Source organism: Onychomys torridus, chromosome 6 (genome assembly GCF_903995425.1).
Source record: "Onychomys torridus chromosome 6, mOncTor1.1, whole genome shotgun sequence".
Taxonomy (NCBI): domain Eukaryota; kingdom Metazoa; phylum Chordata; class Mammalia; order Rodentia; family Cricetidae; genus Onychomys; species Onychomys torridus.
Genome location: NC_050448.1, coordinates 113,562,623 through 113,579,703, shown reverse-complemented (window position 1 = coordinate 113,579,703; position 17,081 = coordinate 113,562,623). Strand labels below are relative to the sequence as shown.

The window sequence follows — 17,081 nt, the reverse complement described above, 5'->3', positions numbered from 1 at the left end:
ATAGCCATGGCCAGATGTTTGCTAATAAATAAACACTGCTGGGGAATGTTGTTCAAAATACCCCAATAGTATATGGGAAGTTGTGTAAATGATCAGTCACACTGTTAGAAGTTCTTGGGAAAATAATCAAATGGGAAAGCTACAATAATAGCACACAAGAAATTCACTGCAAGACACAGTTAATATATTAAAAAACCAGTATCACCGATACTCTGAGTTTTGGCTTCCCTCTGGAAAAGTTCTTGATTCTTCCAGGTAATAGCTTTGCCACTATCAGCTGAATTCCTACTTCATATTTCTGCGGCTTACAGCAATGGGTAAAGCTTTTACTTGGTAAACCTACTTGTTCCACCTTCCCCACCCAACTCCCGATAACTAATAAGGCAAAGATGCTGTTTTCAGAGAAGCAATGACCAAGATACTAGGGATCTGACTTGAACTGTGGCGAGGGGGACAAATTACACCTCTGTGCACTGACATCACAGCTTAGCAACATCTTACATGACAATGTGACTGTGAAGTAAATTTGCATCATCAGTAGCTGGGTAGGTCAGTAAATTCAGGCTCTGTTAAACAAGTCAGTATATGAGCCCTGAGTGAGAAGACATGAAGTCATGCTCCTGTACTGTTCTGCAGTAATCACAGCATGGCTTCATTTTGGGCTGTTGGGACCAGTTGAGTATACGTTTAAGCGGGAGGTAATCCTGTGAGCTTTCTGCATGCCTTTATTTGCAATATTTACCTCATACATGTAACTGTCAGGGTCCAGTTAACTGCACTGTTTGTTCTCAAAATTCTACCAAAAGAAGCCCTACGGAGTGGGCAGAGCTGAGTTCACTTGCCACCTGGTTGTTGTTAAGACAGTATTACTCATTTATTATCAAAATATTTGCCTTAATAAAACTTAACAAAGTTTATTGAATGCTTTGTAGTATACATTTCTAAAAGGCATTTGCTGACAAATACTCTGATCTTGGCTTGTTAACTAAACCCATGTGGATGAATTAAAAATCAGCCTTTCTTTTGGGTCAACACTGTTTCTAGACACCATACTGGGCAGAGAGACAACAAGATGTGCAACTTATACACAAATGCAGAAAGCATTTTTATTATGTTAAAATGTTTCTTGATGAGCAACAATTATTTATGTGAAGAGTTAAAAAAACTGACTTGTGATTATTTGCCTTGTCCTTGATTAGAGCCATGATTAGTAGTTTCTGAAGTCTAAAAGGCTTGCAGATCTGTCAGTCTGTTCTTCTGATCACAGGAAAAAGTACAGGATGTACAGTGCTCTCTTCTGAACTTACACCTTTAGAACAGTTCGAATGCTGTGAGACAGAGCAAGAAGAATGAAAGATGAACTAAAAAAATTACATTTATTTATTCCATGTGTATTTATGTGTATGGATGCATGCTGGCATGTGTGGAGGGCAGTTCTCTTCTACCATGTGGGTCCTGGGGATTGAACTGGAGCCATCAGGCTTGGCAGCAGGCACTTTCTCTCTCTGAGCCCTGAATGGGGAATTTTCACACCACTGATAATTCTGTTTTGATCCTCCCTCCCTCTTTAAGTATCAGGTCATTACTAATTCTGTATTATACAGCTGAATTGAAAGCTCACCTTTTCCCCGAGTGCAGCAGGTCGAAGGCTTTGTTAATTTGGTCGAAGGGCAGATTGTCAGTCACAAATTCGTCAACTTTTATCTTTTTGGACATATATTCATACACCAGCTTTGGGACACTCTCTACACTCTTCCAGCCTAAAAGAAATCACATTTTTAAGGATAAATTTTTAAAAAAATAATTTGTTAACTTTATTTTATGTACACTTGATGTGAGGGTATCAGATCCTCTGGAACTGGAGTTGTGGGCTCCCATGTGGGTGCTGGGAATTGAGCCCAGGTCCTTTGGAAGAGCAGCCAGTGCTCTTAACTGCTGCGCCACCTCTCCAGCCCCTTGTAAGGATAAATTCGTGCAACAAGTTTCTACGGTGTGCCTAATCAGTCATGTTCCTTCCTGGGCGACACTGAGACAGTCAAGAGGGCAAGTGGGATTCAAGGGGAAATGAAACATCCTACAGCTGGTGGGAAGTGGAGCAAGAATTAGACACATCCTTAGCTGCGGAAAGGGACACACTTAGAGTTAATTGCTCATTTCCTGTAATAGGGCTACTAAACACTGGGCCTGATGACACAGACCTGAAAAGTCAGTTACAGTGGAGGCTGAGGCAGGAAGGATCGTCTCTGCCTCAAAAACAAACAAACAGCCAGCTTATAATTCTGCTGGAGAGCACTTGCCTAGCTAGTATGTGTAACTCTGGCTTCAGAGGCCCTTTCAAATCCAACTCCTGGAATACGGTGACCCCAGGAGCATGTGCCAGTTAAACAGTTCCAAGATACTAGAAATCATTTAGTCAGACTGACGTCTCCTAAGGTAAACAGTAAAATCATAAAGAAGAAAATTCTGGTCATGCCCTCATTTTAGCATTTACTTTCCAAGGCTTTTATTGTGGGTTTCAGAAACGTTGGTTTAATACAAGCTCTGGGACCTTGACACATTCTCTTCAACAGATCATTCAAAATGTCTGGTCTATTTTCCACCCAATAAGGATGGTAGGATAGGTTTGGTTGTTTAGTTTTTGAAAGCCTGTAAGAACTATGGAGGTCATTCATTCACAATAGTTGTGAGACATGTTTTGGTTTCTTCTCCCCAGCTGAGCACCCCAAAAGACTCTCCCCAATCTTTACCCTAGTTAGGTACTGCCAAACGACGAAACGACAATTACACCAGGGGAAAGAGCAGTTTGATAGCTTTGAGTTTTGTCGATGTTTTAGTTTAGGACTCAGTATTGGTTACTACAGAAACCAGTGTTCAGAAAGGAGTCTGATCACACCCAGTGATGGCTGCATTCTCTAAGGAAGGGGTAAAAATGACAACTAGATCCACACAAGAAACCCCGGGTAGTTTACCCAGCCTGCTTCCAACTTCTTGCTCAATAATTCTTGCTCTCTATTCTCTTGTTTCTTTTCTTGACTTTTTTTTGAGACAAGGCCTCACTGTGTAGCTCTGGCTGTCCTGGGACTCACCCTGTACACCAGGCTGGCCTTGCACCTGCCTCTGCCTCCTAAGTGCTGGGATTAAAGGCTGTGCCTCTCTGTACCTTGCTCTTGCCTCTGCTTCCTAAGTGCTGGGATTAAAGGCTGCGCCTCTGTACCTTGCTCTTGCCCTTCTTTCACAAGCGTGTATCGTTTAGTTCATTTACTTCGGAAGCCAAATGCCTCCCGAGCACCAGCAGCTAACACTGATCCTGAAAGCCTTCCTTTCAAGTCTCCCACAAACAATTCATGATAGAGAATTTGTGTTCATACAAGAGAATGGGTCTGGGATTTAACTTACACCAATGGAAACAGAGCAGAGAAAATCTACTTATCCCCGTATTACCTCCAAAGGCAGTGCCTTTCCACGTGCGGCCTGTCACCAGCTGGAATGGACGAGTGGCGATTTCTTCACCAGCAGCAGCTACACCAACCACCACACTGACCCCCCAGCCTTTGTGGGCTGCCTCAAGGGCTGCTCTCTGCAAACACAGGATAAGACCATCACATGAACTGCACTGAGAATCCCCTCTTCCCCAGAAACTTCCAGCGGAGGAAGGATGACACAACAAATCCCTACACTTTTTACCAGTGTCTTTAAAAATCAACCTGAATATTAAACGGAGCAAGTTTCCAGTTTCTAGTTTCTTTCTCTTTAAATTTTATATCCTATATCCACAATGAAAATGAATGAATCTAGACTGCTTCTCTCTTATAAGTTATAAAAAAAACCCAACCGCAAATGGACTTAAATTTAAGACCTGAGATTTTCAAAGTACTAGAAGAAAACATAAGGGAAATATTTACAGACACTGGAACAGGGAACATTTTTTAGGTAAGATTTCAAACAACATAGGAAGTGAAAGCAGAAACAGATTGAGCAAATAAAGACTTCTGCACGGCAGAAAACACCAGACTGCACACAGATCATTTGTAAAATTACAAGAAACCCTTAAAAATCCAACAACAAAGGGCTAAATAACCTGGGCAAGGGATGTAAAAAGACATTTCTCCAAGGCAGACACAGAGGCAAACAGATACGTGAAAAAATGGTCAACATCACTAGTTACTACTGAGACTCAAAACCACAACACATCACCACACTCCAGGGAGAATGACGGTAATCAGGAAGGTTACAAAGGAACTTTCTAGAATTCTCCAGGAATGGAGGAGCAGGAGCTGTCTGAGCTGTCCACCCTTCTGGCTTTAGCTTTCTCATTAGCTGTAGAAAGTGGGTAAGGAAACCACTTACTGTGATTGTTTTTTTCTTGGGGGTGGGGGTGGGGTGGTCAAACCCAATGCTACCTAGGAAGAACTAAAAAAGGCCAGAAGGGAATCCAAATGAGGGAGAAGGGCTTAAACAGATTTCTCAAGCCTCTGAGAGTCTGATTCCAACAGCAGGGAATTACCGACCAGGGAGAAGAGCAGGTAATTGGGGATGGTGGGGACTGTGGCTCCAACATGGACGATGGTTTCTGGAGGAGGAGGAGGAAAGAGAGAGAAAAGAGATGGAAATGGACATCAGCTCTCAGTATCCTTGGAGAAGGTCCAAAAGAAAGCGGCTCTGCAAGCGTCCGTGACAATGAGAAGGAGCTGTTGAGAGTGACCTCAAGTGCCCAGGCCCTGAGATGCAAACCAGTACTCAACAGCTAGGACAGGGAAAGGGCTCAGCAAACTCAGTCTGTGTGCACGGGGTGCCGGGCCACGGGGACAGCTCGGTGCCAAAGACAGACTGAGCTGAAATGGAGGAGAGGTGGTTCAAGGGCAGATTCTACAAGTTCATCTTGAAAATGAACTATGGCTAGAAGATAACACTGTCTGGTGAAGGAGACCAAGGTCTAGGACTGGAGCCAGGGGATACTGTTAGATTAGAGGGACCATGTTGTTTTCACTTTTTATTTGATGAGAAGACCTTTTATGTGTACCACCAACACAGCTTCCAAAAGCTAATACCTAGTCTTCACAACCAAGTCACACTCATCACCTCATCCAAGTCAGACTGTCAGCCACTGAGGAGACAGAAGGTGAGCTGAATGAAGACATGCCAACACACCATGAAACATGCTAACACCATATGGAAAGGCCTCATCATCAAGTTAAAGCTAAGCTTTCTAAGAATGACGTCTTCTCATAAACTGTGCCAGAAAGACTTCCTCAGAGAAAGGAAGAGAATGATGAAATGGATCAGCTGGGGGACTCTGGCCCAGACAAGAACGGAGCAGCCGCATGTTTGCCGTGGCACACCCCAAGTGTCTGCAGCTGCTATTCATACTTGACAAAGCTAGACAATCTGAAAAGTTTCCCCCATTTAGGCAAGTGTAAACAGTGCACAAAGGATTGATCATTACCTGGTAATCCACCAACGTGCAAGTTTTATGCTTTTAGTCATCAGTTTAAAAATAAAAGTAAACCCCAACTCAAAATTAAAGATTGTAGTGCTGGAGAGATAGCTCAGTGGTACAGAGGACCAGGTTTCAGATCCCAGCACCCACAAGGTGGCTCACAACCATTCCTAACTCCAGTTCTTGAGGGTCCAATGACTTCTGACTTTGTGGGCACCAGGCACACGTGTAGTGCACATACATACACACAGGCAAAACATTCATACACATAAATCTTAAAAAAAATTTTTTTTAAATTCAAGATTTTAGTGCAAGCAGCTGTCAAAAGTAACTGTAAGACACTCACTATTTAATGTTATAATGTTACCTACGTCTGTTTTGTTCATCTTTCCCTGACCCCTTTTATCACTCCCACTCAAATAGTTCTATGTAGTTGAGAAGCTATTACCATCCTTTGCTTTCTTTAGAATTAATTCCTATCAAAGCTGCTCCTTCCAAAACAAAACTTTTAACCTTAAGGAAACTGAATTTTAAAAAAGTATTATAAAAGAGTGGAGATACACATACTCACCATGACCTTCACATTGCCAATACACTCAAAGGAGTAGTCCACTCCCCCATCTGTCATCTCAACGAGTACCTCCTGGATGGGTTTAGTGAAATCTTGGGGGTTAATACATTCAGAGGCTCCAAATTCTTTGGCCTTTGCAAATTTATCTTTATTGATGTCGATGCCAATGATCCGGGATGCACCAGCCACTTTACAGCCCATGATCACTGCCAATCCAACTCCTCCCAGGCCAAAGACGGCACAGGTAGAACCAGGCTCCACCTATCATCAAAGACAGTCTGTAAGCAGCGGGCCAAGAGTCACAGCCCCCCAGGACAGCTGCTGCTCCAGAGCTGTCTCACGGACTGAACTAAGGCAGAAGCTGAAGCCCAGGCCAGTCTCTCACCTTGGCCGTGTTCACAGCAGCACCATAGCCGGTTGAGATGCCACAACCCAGAAGGCAGACTTTATCCAAAGGAGCTGCAGGGTCAATTTTAGCAATGGAGATGTCAGCCACAACTGTGTACTCAGAAAATGTGCTGGTTCCCATGAAATGAAAAACAGACTTTCCTTTGCAGGTAAATCTGCTAGTGCCATCTGGCATTAGTCCTTTCCCCTGAGTGACTCTAGAGAAGAAGAAAAAGGATGAGGAAAATGGAAGGGTAGACTCATTTCCTTAACTCTCTAGAAAAGAAAGTGAGTTTAAAAATAATACCAGCAAATACTCAGAAAACTATACCATGACAAAACCTCCTAACTTTTAATGCAGTGGTCTCACCTTCCTAACGCTGTAACCCTTTAATGCTGTGGTGGCCCCCAATCCTAAAATTATTTTGCTACTACTTCAAAATCGTAATTTTGTTACTATTATGACTCGTAATGTAAATATCTAATATTTGAGATATCTGATGTGTGACCACTATGAAAGGGTCATTTGACCCCCAAAGGGGTCGTTACCCACAGGTTGAGGACCGCCCCTCTAATGTATTCATTAACAACTTTCCACATACCAATAAAACCTTACTAGATAAACTTACAAAGACTGTGTGTGATCTTACCCAGCTTTGGTATCCTGGGATTTGCATACCATAAACATTATATCCACCTATGTCCTATCTCAGTTAAGTTGTGTTATCAGAACTGACCTGATTTTTACAGGCTCAACTTCTGTGACATTATTTTAAAATTCCATAAAAACTTACAAGCAAATAAGGCTTCATAAATGATGAAGCCCAAACTAGAATTTATACAAGATGAGATTCTAAACAATTATCCAACTTGTTTTGTAAAAAAAAAAAAAGGCACCTCCATGGAGCTTCAACAGGGTAATATTTCTCAAGGATTTGAATTCTACCCCACCTCTTTTTGAGACAGGGCTTCACTATGTAGCCCTGGTTGGCCTTCAGGGTGATATGTAGACCAGGATGGCCTCAAACTCAAAGATCCACCTGCCTCTACCTCTTGAGTACGGAGATTAAACCTGTGCACCACTATGCCTGGCCTTTCTCTTTGACTGTGGTTAATTATCACTAGGGCGTGGTGGTATTGTGTTCCCCAATATATTGTACACTTTAATAAACTTATCTGGGGTCAGAGAACAGAACAGCCACTAGATACAGAGGCCAGAAAGTGGTGGCACACACATCTTTAATCCTAGCATTCCAGAGGCAGAAATCCATCTGGATCTCTGAGTTCAAAGCCACACTGGAAACAGCCAGTCATGGTGACACACGCCTTTAATCCCAGGAAGTGATGGCAGGAAGCAGAAAGGTACATAAGGCTTGAGGACCAGGAACTAGAGCCTGGTTAAGCTTTTAGGCTTCTAGCAGCATTTAGATTCATTCAGGTGAGGACTCAGAGGCTCCAGTTTGAGGAAACAGAATCAGCTGAGCAATTGGTGTGGTGAGGTTAGCTGTGGTTTGTGTTCTGTCTCTCTGGTCTTCCATTGTTCACCCTAATACCTGGCCCTGGGTTTATATTTATTAATAAGACCTTTTAAGATTCATGTTACACTAAGGGGAAAAACAAACAAGCAAAATGCCCCCAAGACAACTCCCTAAACTCATTTACCTCACAAGAGATGGGGAACTAGCATTTGTTTAGGAGCACGGGCCTAGTCAGATGCTGATGGCCCTCAGCACTTGATGAAGTGTTGCTTCTGGAGCCTCACTGCAGTGTGGAGAAGCAGCAGCCTCTTCCTTGTTGAGTATTGCTACAAAAATCTGAATGTGTGGCATGAAAAGCATTAACACTGTGTCCAATGGTGTGAGGGTTCACGTGTGTGTGTGTGTGTGTGTGTGTGTGTGTGTGTGTGTGTGTGTGTGTAGGTCAGAGGACAACCTGAAGGTGTTACTCTTAGTCCCTCCACCCTGTCTGAGGCAGGGTCTCTTTGCTACTGTGTCAGTTAGCTAGCTCATCTTCCAACTGTCCTGTCTCCTTCCATCTCCCTAGGGACGTGTGGGATTACACTCTTGGGCTGCTGCAGCTGGCTCCAATGTGGTTTCTAGGGATCTAAATTTTCCCAACTGAGCCATCTTCTCAGCCCCAACATTTGCCATTTCTAATACACACAATAGCCTGATATACACTCAGATAAATATTTTGAAATTTATACACGAGTAAATACACAAATGAGGAGAAAACAGGTCTTCTACACATTGTTGTAGGAGTATAAACTCTTCCATTCACATTGGAAAGCTGTGTATGTACTTCTCACAACTTAGCCAATCAAATCCACCTTGAGAAAGTAGCATACATAACCAACAAAAAAATGGTAAGAATGAGGCACTATTTTAACAGCTCCCTTTAGTATGACCTAGTGACCAAACACTGGCATTTGGAGTGGAGTATGACAGAACAACACAAAAGCAGACATGCACACACACATGGAAGAAACCTGCCAGCACATGCCTTGTGATCCAACTACACAAAGTCCTACAGGGAAAGCTACCAGGACAGTGGTGACATCTGCAGGAATCAGGTATTGGTCTGGAAGGGACATGAGGAGCACAGAGGGGTGCTAGCAGAGATCTCTACCTGTACCTGGGAGAAGGGTCTACCCAGCAGGTAGGTATCCGTGTAAACATTCACTGGGCTGCACATTTCCAGTTTGAGTACCATGAGTACTGCACTGAGTATGGTCTACCTCAGTTAAAAAAAAAGGGGCAACAAACAAGATCTAAATGGTCTCCAAGGGTCCTCAAGTGGCAAGCCACACCTCACCACAGAATTGCCCTTTCTGTGTCAAGGGGCTTCTTATCTCCTGTAGGCTTCATACAACCCTTCTGTGGTAATTTTTATTACATTGATTTAATGGGCAATAAAACAGCTCATAAAAAAGACTTCATTTCACTTTAAAAATCATGTCTTTCCTTGCAAATTTAGGTGGGTGTTAGTTACAGGAAGAGAATGTATTCAGGAAACTCTGACTCCCCTCTCCCACCACCCTTCTTTGGCTCTTTGAAACAAGGCCAGACATCTGTAGTCTGGACTGTGACTCTCCTGCCTTCATTTCCTGAGTGTTGAGATTACAGTTGTGGGCCACCACGCCAGGTAACAAGCTCCTGTTTTATATCTTAATGCCTGGTGACACTGGGCAAACTTGGAGATTGCTAGGCCTTGATTTTCTCATCTCTGAAAAATGCTTAGTAACGCTGACCGTGAGGCCTCTTTAAAGACAGAATTATGTGACTCACATAAAAAGTACTATATAAATCACTACACAATTACTTGCTGTGATCTATTATTTTTCTTGTGTGTATGGGTCTTTTGTATGCATGTATGTATGTATGTGCACCATGTGTGTGCCTGGTACCCTGAGGCCAGAAGAGGGTGTCAGTTTCCTGGAACTGGAGTGACAGATGGCTGTGAGCCACCATGTGGGTGTCAGGAATCAAACCTGGGTCTTCTGGAAGAGCATCTTGTACAATAAGTGCTCTTTTGACCACTGAGCCCTCTCTAGCACCATACTTACTGTTAATAAGATCTCTTTTATAAGACGATGTTAAAGGAGGGCTGGGGAGATGGCTCAGCAGTTAAAAGCACTTACTGAATAAACATGAAGATCTGAGTTCAAAGTGAGGAATCCATGTACGACACAAGGCATGACCTCATATGCTGGTAACCCTAGTGCTGGGGGCGGGGGAGAGGAAGCATGGAGTCAGGCCACCCCAGGAGCTGCTGGCCAGGCAGCACTGCTGAAATGGAGACCCTTTCTCAAAGGAATGGGGTGGGGAAGTTGTGTAATAGTTCCCTCTGAAATTGAAACATGACATTCTACAAGGAAGCTCCTTCAACAGAAAGGCAAACAACTCAGAAGAGCTTCAGGAAGCCCCTGAAGCTGGCCGGATTCACCAGGCCCCTTCTTGCCAGAATAAGCAATAAAAGCTAAGAGTCTCCTTCAGACAAGAGAGCCAAGCTGCAAAGAAGACTCTCAGACCAGAGCAGCATCCTAAAGAGGTTTATACCAGCGCAGGCACTTCGAAAGGACACTCTGTCACTTGTTGGGCTGCCTGCAGGCTGTGCAGTGTGCCCCACGTTCCCGGCTTTTGTGAGTTGTCACACAGGCTAGGGTGGGCTTTGGTGATGCAGCTGTCTTTGAGTATTTCTGCTCCTATAAGTAACCCTCACCCCCATTCCTATAAATAACCCCCAATAAAACTCATGGTTCATTTCACCAGGCTGGACTTGGGTAGCATCTGTACTTTGGTCTGTGGTGGGGTAGACATATGTGTTACACCTTCCCAAGAAAAAAGTTTTGTCATACAACAGGGAGGAAGATGATGAAGGTGGGGCATGAACCTCTCTGATGTCCTGCTGTGGCCCCTGCATGTGCAACAGACATACACATAGTACACGCATGCACATTAGATTTTTTTAAAAAGAGCTCAATATATATATTTGAGCTGAGGATCGAACCCAGGGCCTTGAGCTTGCTAGGCAAGCGCTCTACCACTGAGCTAAATCCCCAACCCGAGCTATATATATTTAAAAAAAGATACTAACCTTATCTTCTGGCAAAGGTTTGTTTTAGGATTCAGACAAAACTTGCATTCTCCACACTGTGGGATGTAAAGGGGGATGACAGTGTCACCTGGAAAACAGATGTGAGGTTGTTATCCTGAATGGCGCAGCTGGTTCTGAGTGAACACAGCAATCCTCTCACTTCCGTCAACAACCTCAAGAAACACTATCTAAGGAGCGTGGTCCAGACGCCTGCCAGCCATGCACAAAAGGTACGTTTCCAAGTTTTTGATCTTAATGGAACTCTAAATAGCTGGAGGATAAAGAGGACGGTACATTTCAAAAACACCAAATCATTGATGCATCTCTAAAAATTCATGCTTAACTTTGCCAAAATTGCTTTATGGTAATGTACTTAAAAGAGTTTCAAATGAAAAGCTGCTTGAAAAATCAAAGAGGAAGAAATTAACTGTGACAACTTTTTAGGTGATGACCTGCTCATAAATAAATAGCTGTATAGTTATTCAGACAGTAATGTCCTCATGGAAACAAGCCAAAATCATTATGAGTGAATTAAATGCTTTCCTTACCTGCCTTCACCTTAGTAACCCCTTCACCAACACTTTCCACAATTCCAGCACCTTCATGTCCCAAGATCACTGGGAAACACCCCTCAGGATCAGCTCCGCTCAGGGTATAGGCATCAGTGTGGCAAACGGCAGTGGCAATGATCTACCAGGATGTTAAGAGAAAAAGCATCCAAGTATGCACATGTAGCTAGAGATATCACATTTTGCAGATTTTTAGATTCACTTCTTTAATAACTTTACTTCTCTAAAATGAGCATGTTTACAATTCTTAGACCTGGCAGACTTCTTGGCAGTAATGAGAATGGAGGTGTGTTAATATGCAAGGAGGTGTGGCATAGTTATTTTCTTTTTGGTGTATGTGAGCAGCAGAGGTAAAGCTGGTGGCTTTACCAGCACTGTGCCTTCAGTAAAGAGGATCAGAACAGCTAGGGCCATCTTACTGCTGGCTTCCTAACTTGGGGGAATGTGATGCCTAAGAAGACATTGTTTCTGAGAGGTGCCTGTCTGCCTGGTCTCTGCCAAAACTCAGAGCTTTTAGTGGAATGGAGCTTTTTGCTGACATACACAATTCCTACCCAAACAAGCCTTTCATTGGACTTCTCTGACTTCTAATAATTGTATCTTGGGGTTGGAAAGATGGCTCAGTGATTAAGAGTGCTTGCTGCTCTTACAGATGATCTGGTTTTTGGTTTTCAGCAACCACATCAGGCAGATCACAACTACCTGCAACTCCTCTGGGCTCCAACACCCTCTGGTCTCCTGAAACTTCTACAGGCACTTGGCACATATAAACTCACAGAGGCACATAAACATAAACATTAAAGAAAAAAAGCAATTAAAGGCAAAAATCTTGTTTGTATTTATACTTTTCTGCTTCTGTCCTATGTACTCATTCTTTGCTGTAAGCCACCAATTTCCTGGGGATGAAAGCTGTCACTGTGTCCACATTACCCATCTCAGTTTAGGACAAACTGTCTTCTTTACTGGCAGAGGCCCAATCAGCTTAACTTCTGAACATGAACAGAAATACACAAAGTATAAGGTTTCAGATTCTTAGATCTTGGTTGAAAAGGGCCTTGAAAAGCATTAGGTTTTGTGCTTCTCCATCAGATACTTGTGAGCCTTGGGACACAGGCTAGTGTGCACAGTGTGTCTGGCAGTGTCATGATGATACAAGAGACCAGTGACTCTTTTCCTTGAAGAGCAACACTGTTTCAGAATGCTAAGGAACAAAACGCATGTAATGGTTATGACTTTAAAACATTAACTTTTCCCCCTGAAAACAAGTACAGAGCAGAGGGTAAAACAAAGTTTTATAACTGTCAAAGAATCAAAGGTCTCTCCAGAATGCTGTCTTCTGCCTCTCTCTAGGGGTAACTTCTTCGCCACAGCAGAGGGTAAGAAGCAGGGGACTCATGAATCCACTGAACCTTGGCCTTGTCCACCAGAGGCAGGGCCTTTTAAAGCTCTTTAGGCAAGGGAATTTCATTTGTTTATTGCTCTCATCAATCAAGAACTCTTTTTCCAGTTTTCTGGAAGCAAAACTGAAGACCGAGTCTATTCTTCGACTCCAATACACCACCCTGTGAGTTATGAGATCAGAAGGAGAGGATCATATAAAGCCACCTTAAACCCAACCATAAAAGTCGTATCGTGGTAGTCCACTAATCCAGAGGTTTGGCTTCTCAGCTCGAGAGCAAATACAAAATGATGGAGAGGCTGATTCTGCAGCTGGAAGGCTTCCAATGCCTTCTCCTCAACACCACCCTTTGGGTTAATCCTCTGTGGCCCTCAGTCCACTTCTCTATCAGGAGACCTAACTGTAAGCTTTTCCCCACAGTGCCTTGCTGTAACCTTACCTTAATTCGGACTTCATGAGCCTTTGGAGGTGCTACTTCTATTTCCTCTATGGAGAGCGGTTTTCCTGCCTCCCAGGCGACTGCAGCCTTGCATCTGATCACCTGAAGTGGGGGACAGGGAGTAAACAGTTTATCCTCCTAAACTAATAATTACTTCACGGTTGAGTCAGATAACGATGAATGCTAATGTAGAGTGTGCCAGGGCTGGGGAGATGTGCGAGCATGTGGAGGAGCTCAGCTCCGCAGCACACTTGGATGTCGTGGCCTGTCTGTAATTCTAGCGCTCAGATGGTAGAGAGGGGATCCTCAGAGCAAGCTGGCTGGCTGGCTAGACTAGCCGTACTGGCGAGCTCTGGGTTCAAGTGAAAGACCCTGATTAAATACATATGGTGGAGAGTGACTGACGAGGACTCCTGATGTCAGCTTTAGCACTCCACATGCTCACATGTGAACATGCATACACACACTCACACACACTACAAATTCAGATACACGCAAACCTAAATAAAGTGAACAACACATTCACAGAAAAATGTACACCTCTGAGTGAAATGGTGAATTGTTTGCTAGGTTTCATATAAATAATATACTTAAAAATATATATTTGAAGGGCCAGGGGTGGTGATGCAAACCTTTAGTCCCAGCACTTAGAGGCAGGTGGATCTCTGAGTTCGAGGCCAGCCTAGTATACATTTCAAGTTGTAGGACAGTCAAGGCCACATAGAAAGATCCCATCTCAAACCCTCCCTGGAAAATCCTCCTCCTCCTCCTCCACCACCACCACACAACAACATTCGAGTGCGCGCCACGCACCACCTCCACCACACACACGCACACACGCAGGCACATATATATTTGAAAGGCTAAAGAGATGGCTTGCTGCTTTTGCAGAGGTCTCTAGGTGGGTTCAGTGTTCAGTAGCTACATGTTCACACTTACCTGTAACTCCAGTGCCAGAGGACCTGTACCATTTTCTGACTTCCACAAGCTTCTGCATGCATGTGGTGCACATAAACACACACAGACACACATTAAAAAATGTATTTAAAAAAGCATTTAATTGACATAATCATGATATTGTACGATGTATAAAGAAGAACAGACTAAGATACAGGTCCTGCTGCGTGTGGAGGTGCATACCTTTAATCTCAGCACTGGGGAGGGAGAGGCAGGCAGATCTCTGTGAGTCTGAGGCCCACATACAGAAGGTTCTGGCCCAGCATGAGCCATATAGTGAGACTTTGTCAAAAGAAAAGAAAAAGAGGAAAAAAAATAAAGAATACAGGTCCCAAGTTAGGGATATAGCTCAATGGTAAAGCAACTTGCCTCGAATGCACAGGCCCTGGATTCAATCCCCAACACAACAAAAGGCAAACCAAGCTAAGAACAATAACAACAAAATCTCATCCAGAACTTGTCAGTAGGTTTGACAAGTTTATTACTATGCATCCTAATATTCTTTTCCTTGGGACAGCTTATAAAACACCACTTTAGTGCAAAACTGCAGTGGAAAGGACCCTAAGAAATAGCCAAATGGGAGACATGTAAAAATACCATAACCATCTCTTCTGTGTTAGCTAATGCATTAGGGATATGCCATGTGTGGCTACTGAACACTAGAAAAATGTCAGTGTGAACTGAGATCGGTTATAAATGTAAAATTTTGAAAGCTTAAAAGAGTGAAAGTATCTCAATTTAAAAATACTGATAACATGTTGAAACAGTGCTGTGACTATTACACTGGGTAAACATACCATTAGAATTAATTTTATGTGTTCTTTTTAATGTGGCTTCTGGAAAGTTTAAAATTCCATATGCAATTTTTTTTTTTTTTGGAGCTGAGGATCGAACCCAGGGTCAAGCGCTCTACCACTGAGCTAAGCCCCCCCCCCTCTTTTTCCCCCCAAGAGAGGGTTTCTCTGTATAGTTTTGCGCCTTTCCTGGATCTCGCTCCATAGACCAGGCTGGCCTCCAACTCACAAAGATTCGCCTTCCTCTGCCTCCCGAGTGCTGGGACTAACGGCGTGCGCCACCACCGCCTGGCCACTTCCATATGCAATTTATATCGTGCACCTAAAGCAAAGCTACCACAGTGATTACATCCAGTACAGCCCTTTCTTACCACAGAAGCAAGCCTAATGAGGAATGTTGGGTTTTGTTACTTCACTTGATGCTTATGAAATATGTTGACAGAATAAAGGTTGCAAGCCACTGGGTTTACAGGAGATGGGCTTCAAAGTCAATAAACACTAAAACGTGATTTAAAGAAACAGGTACACGGTGCTGCACACGGCAAGCGAAGGCCGAAGGAAGAGCCTGACTTTTCTTAGTAGTTTTGAGCACGGTCAGTGCTCCAGCTCCGCCATCCTGCAACTGCAACCCGGGCAGGCTTCTCCATCCCGTGGGAAGGGTACCGGCCTCTTCCCACCCGGCTCCGGCCGAGCAGAGCAGAAAGCAAAGCTGCTCTTTGCGCAGGGCCGAAACAAAGCCTCCCTGCCCTCGCTGCGGCTGCGCTCGCCTCCGGAGGCTGGCGGCAACGTGCCACCCGGGCGCTCCCTTCCTCTGCTCGGACCCGTCGCGCGTTTCAATACCTGGTTCGCCATGTCTCCAAGTTCGTCAGCTGCACGACCACAAGTGTAGCGGATCCCGGGTATGGGCGGGTCGTGCGTGAGGGGCGGGGCTGAGCGCGGGAGGCGGGGCTCTGATGCAGAGACGGCGTGCGTAGGGGCGGGACTAGAAGGGAAGGCGGGGCTAACACCGGACGGGCGGGGCCTGAGTCTTGGCTCCCGCGCTGTCCTGCAGAGGGCTAGGATATTATCCAGAGTCGGTGAAACTTTTTATTCCCGACTGTTCTGGCCGAGTCGCTGCAGAGCATCTCCGTGGAATTCCCCTGCCTAGTTTTAGTGCAGTCGTTGTAGGTAAGGCTTAGAAGTGAGAGAAGTATATCGTGAGGAAACTGGAATGCCACTGAAGCACGTGAGGGACAAGCCACGGCTTCCGTGTGGTCCCCTCTCCCCTTCCTCGTACTTGGCGCTTCTAGGTAAGGGCTGCGTCAACGCTGCTCCCCCGCTGTGAGACTCCTGTTAATTCGGAACACTAGAGGGCGAGAGAGGGGCCGTCCTGGAAGCAAACTGCCCCAGCTCCGGTTCCAGCAGCTTCTGATGTGTTCCTGGGATTTCAGGGGCCATCGGACATGGGCAGAAAAATTTGCAGGAAGGGAATAAGGGAGCAGAACAAGAGCAGACCACCTGTAGAGACGGAGGGTGCTGCATTCTTGATGTAATTCTAAAATGCTACTTGTAGCTGGGGAGTTTTTGTTGAAATATACCTACTGGGCTGGAGAGATGGTTGAGGGACTGGGATCACTGACTGTTCTCCAGAGGACCCGGGTTCAATTCCCAGCATCCACATGGCAGCTCACAACTGTCTGTAATTCCAGCGCCAGGGGACCCAACACCAAGGAAGGAAGGAAGGAAGGAAGGGAGGGAGGGAGGGAGGGAGGAAGGAAGGGAGGGAGGGAGGGAGGGGCGGGCGATGGAAGGAAGGAAGGCAGGGGCGATGGAAGGAAGGAAGGAAGGAAGGAAACTAGGAAGGAAACTCTGAAGACAGACCTTAAGGATTGACGTTCTCCATGATACTGTTTGAAGCCCTTGCCTCATTTCACACTAACTCACACTCTGCTC

General features: G+C 44.6%; 1 protein-coding gene across 1 annotated transcript; it reads right to left on the bottom strand.

Annotated features, from left to right (window-relative positions):
* Positions 1-1,075: 1,075 nt before the first annotated feature.
* Adh5 (alcohol dehydrogenase 5 (class III), chi polypeptide) lies at positions 1,076-16,089 on the bottom strand. Its single transcript, XM_036190583.1, has 9 exons — positions 15,990-16,089; positions 13,399-13,500; positions 11,540-11,681; positions 10,992-11,079; positions 6,394-6,613; positions 6,009-6,269; positions 3,442-3,577; positions 1,622-1,760; positions 1,076-1,328 (listed from the first exon to the last, which is right to left on the bottom strand). Exons 1-9 carry the CDS (start codon positions 15,999-16,001, stop codon positions 1,304-1,306), a joined length of 1,125 nt encoding a protein of 374 aa, XP_036046476.1. The 5' UTR covers positions 16,002-16,089; the 3' UTR covers positions 1,076-1,303.
* Between the last annotated feature and the right edge of the window lie 992 nt (positions 16,090-17,081).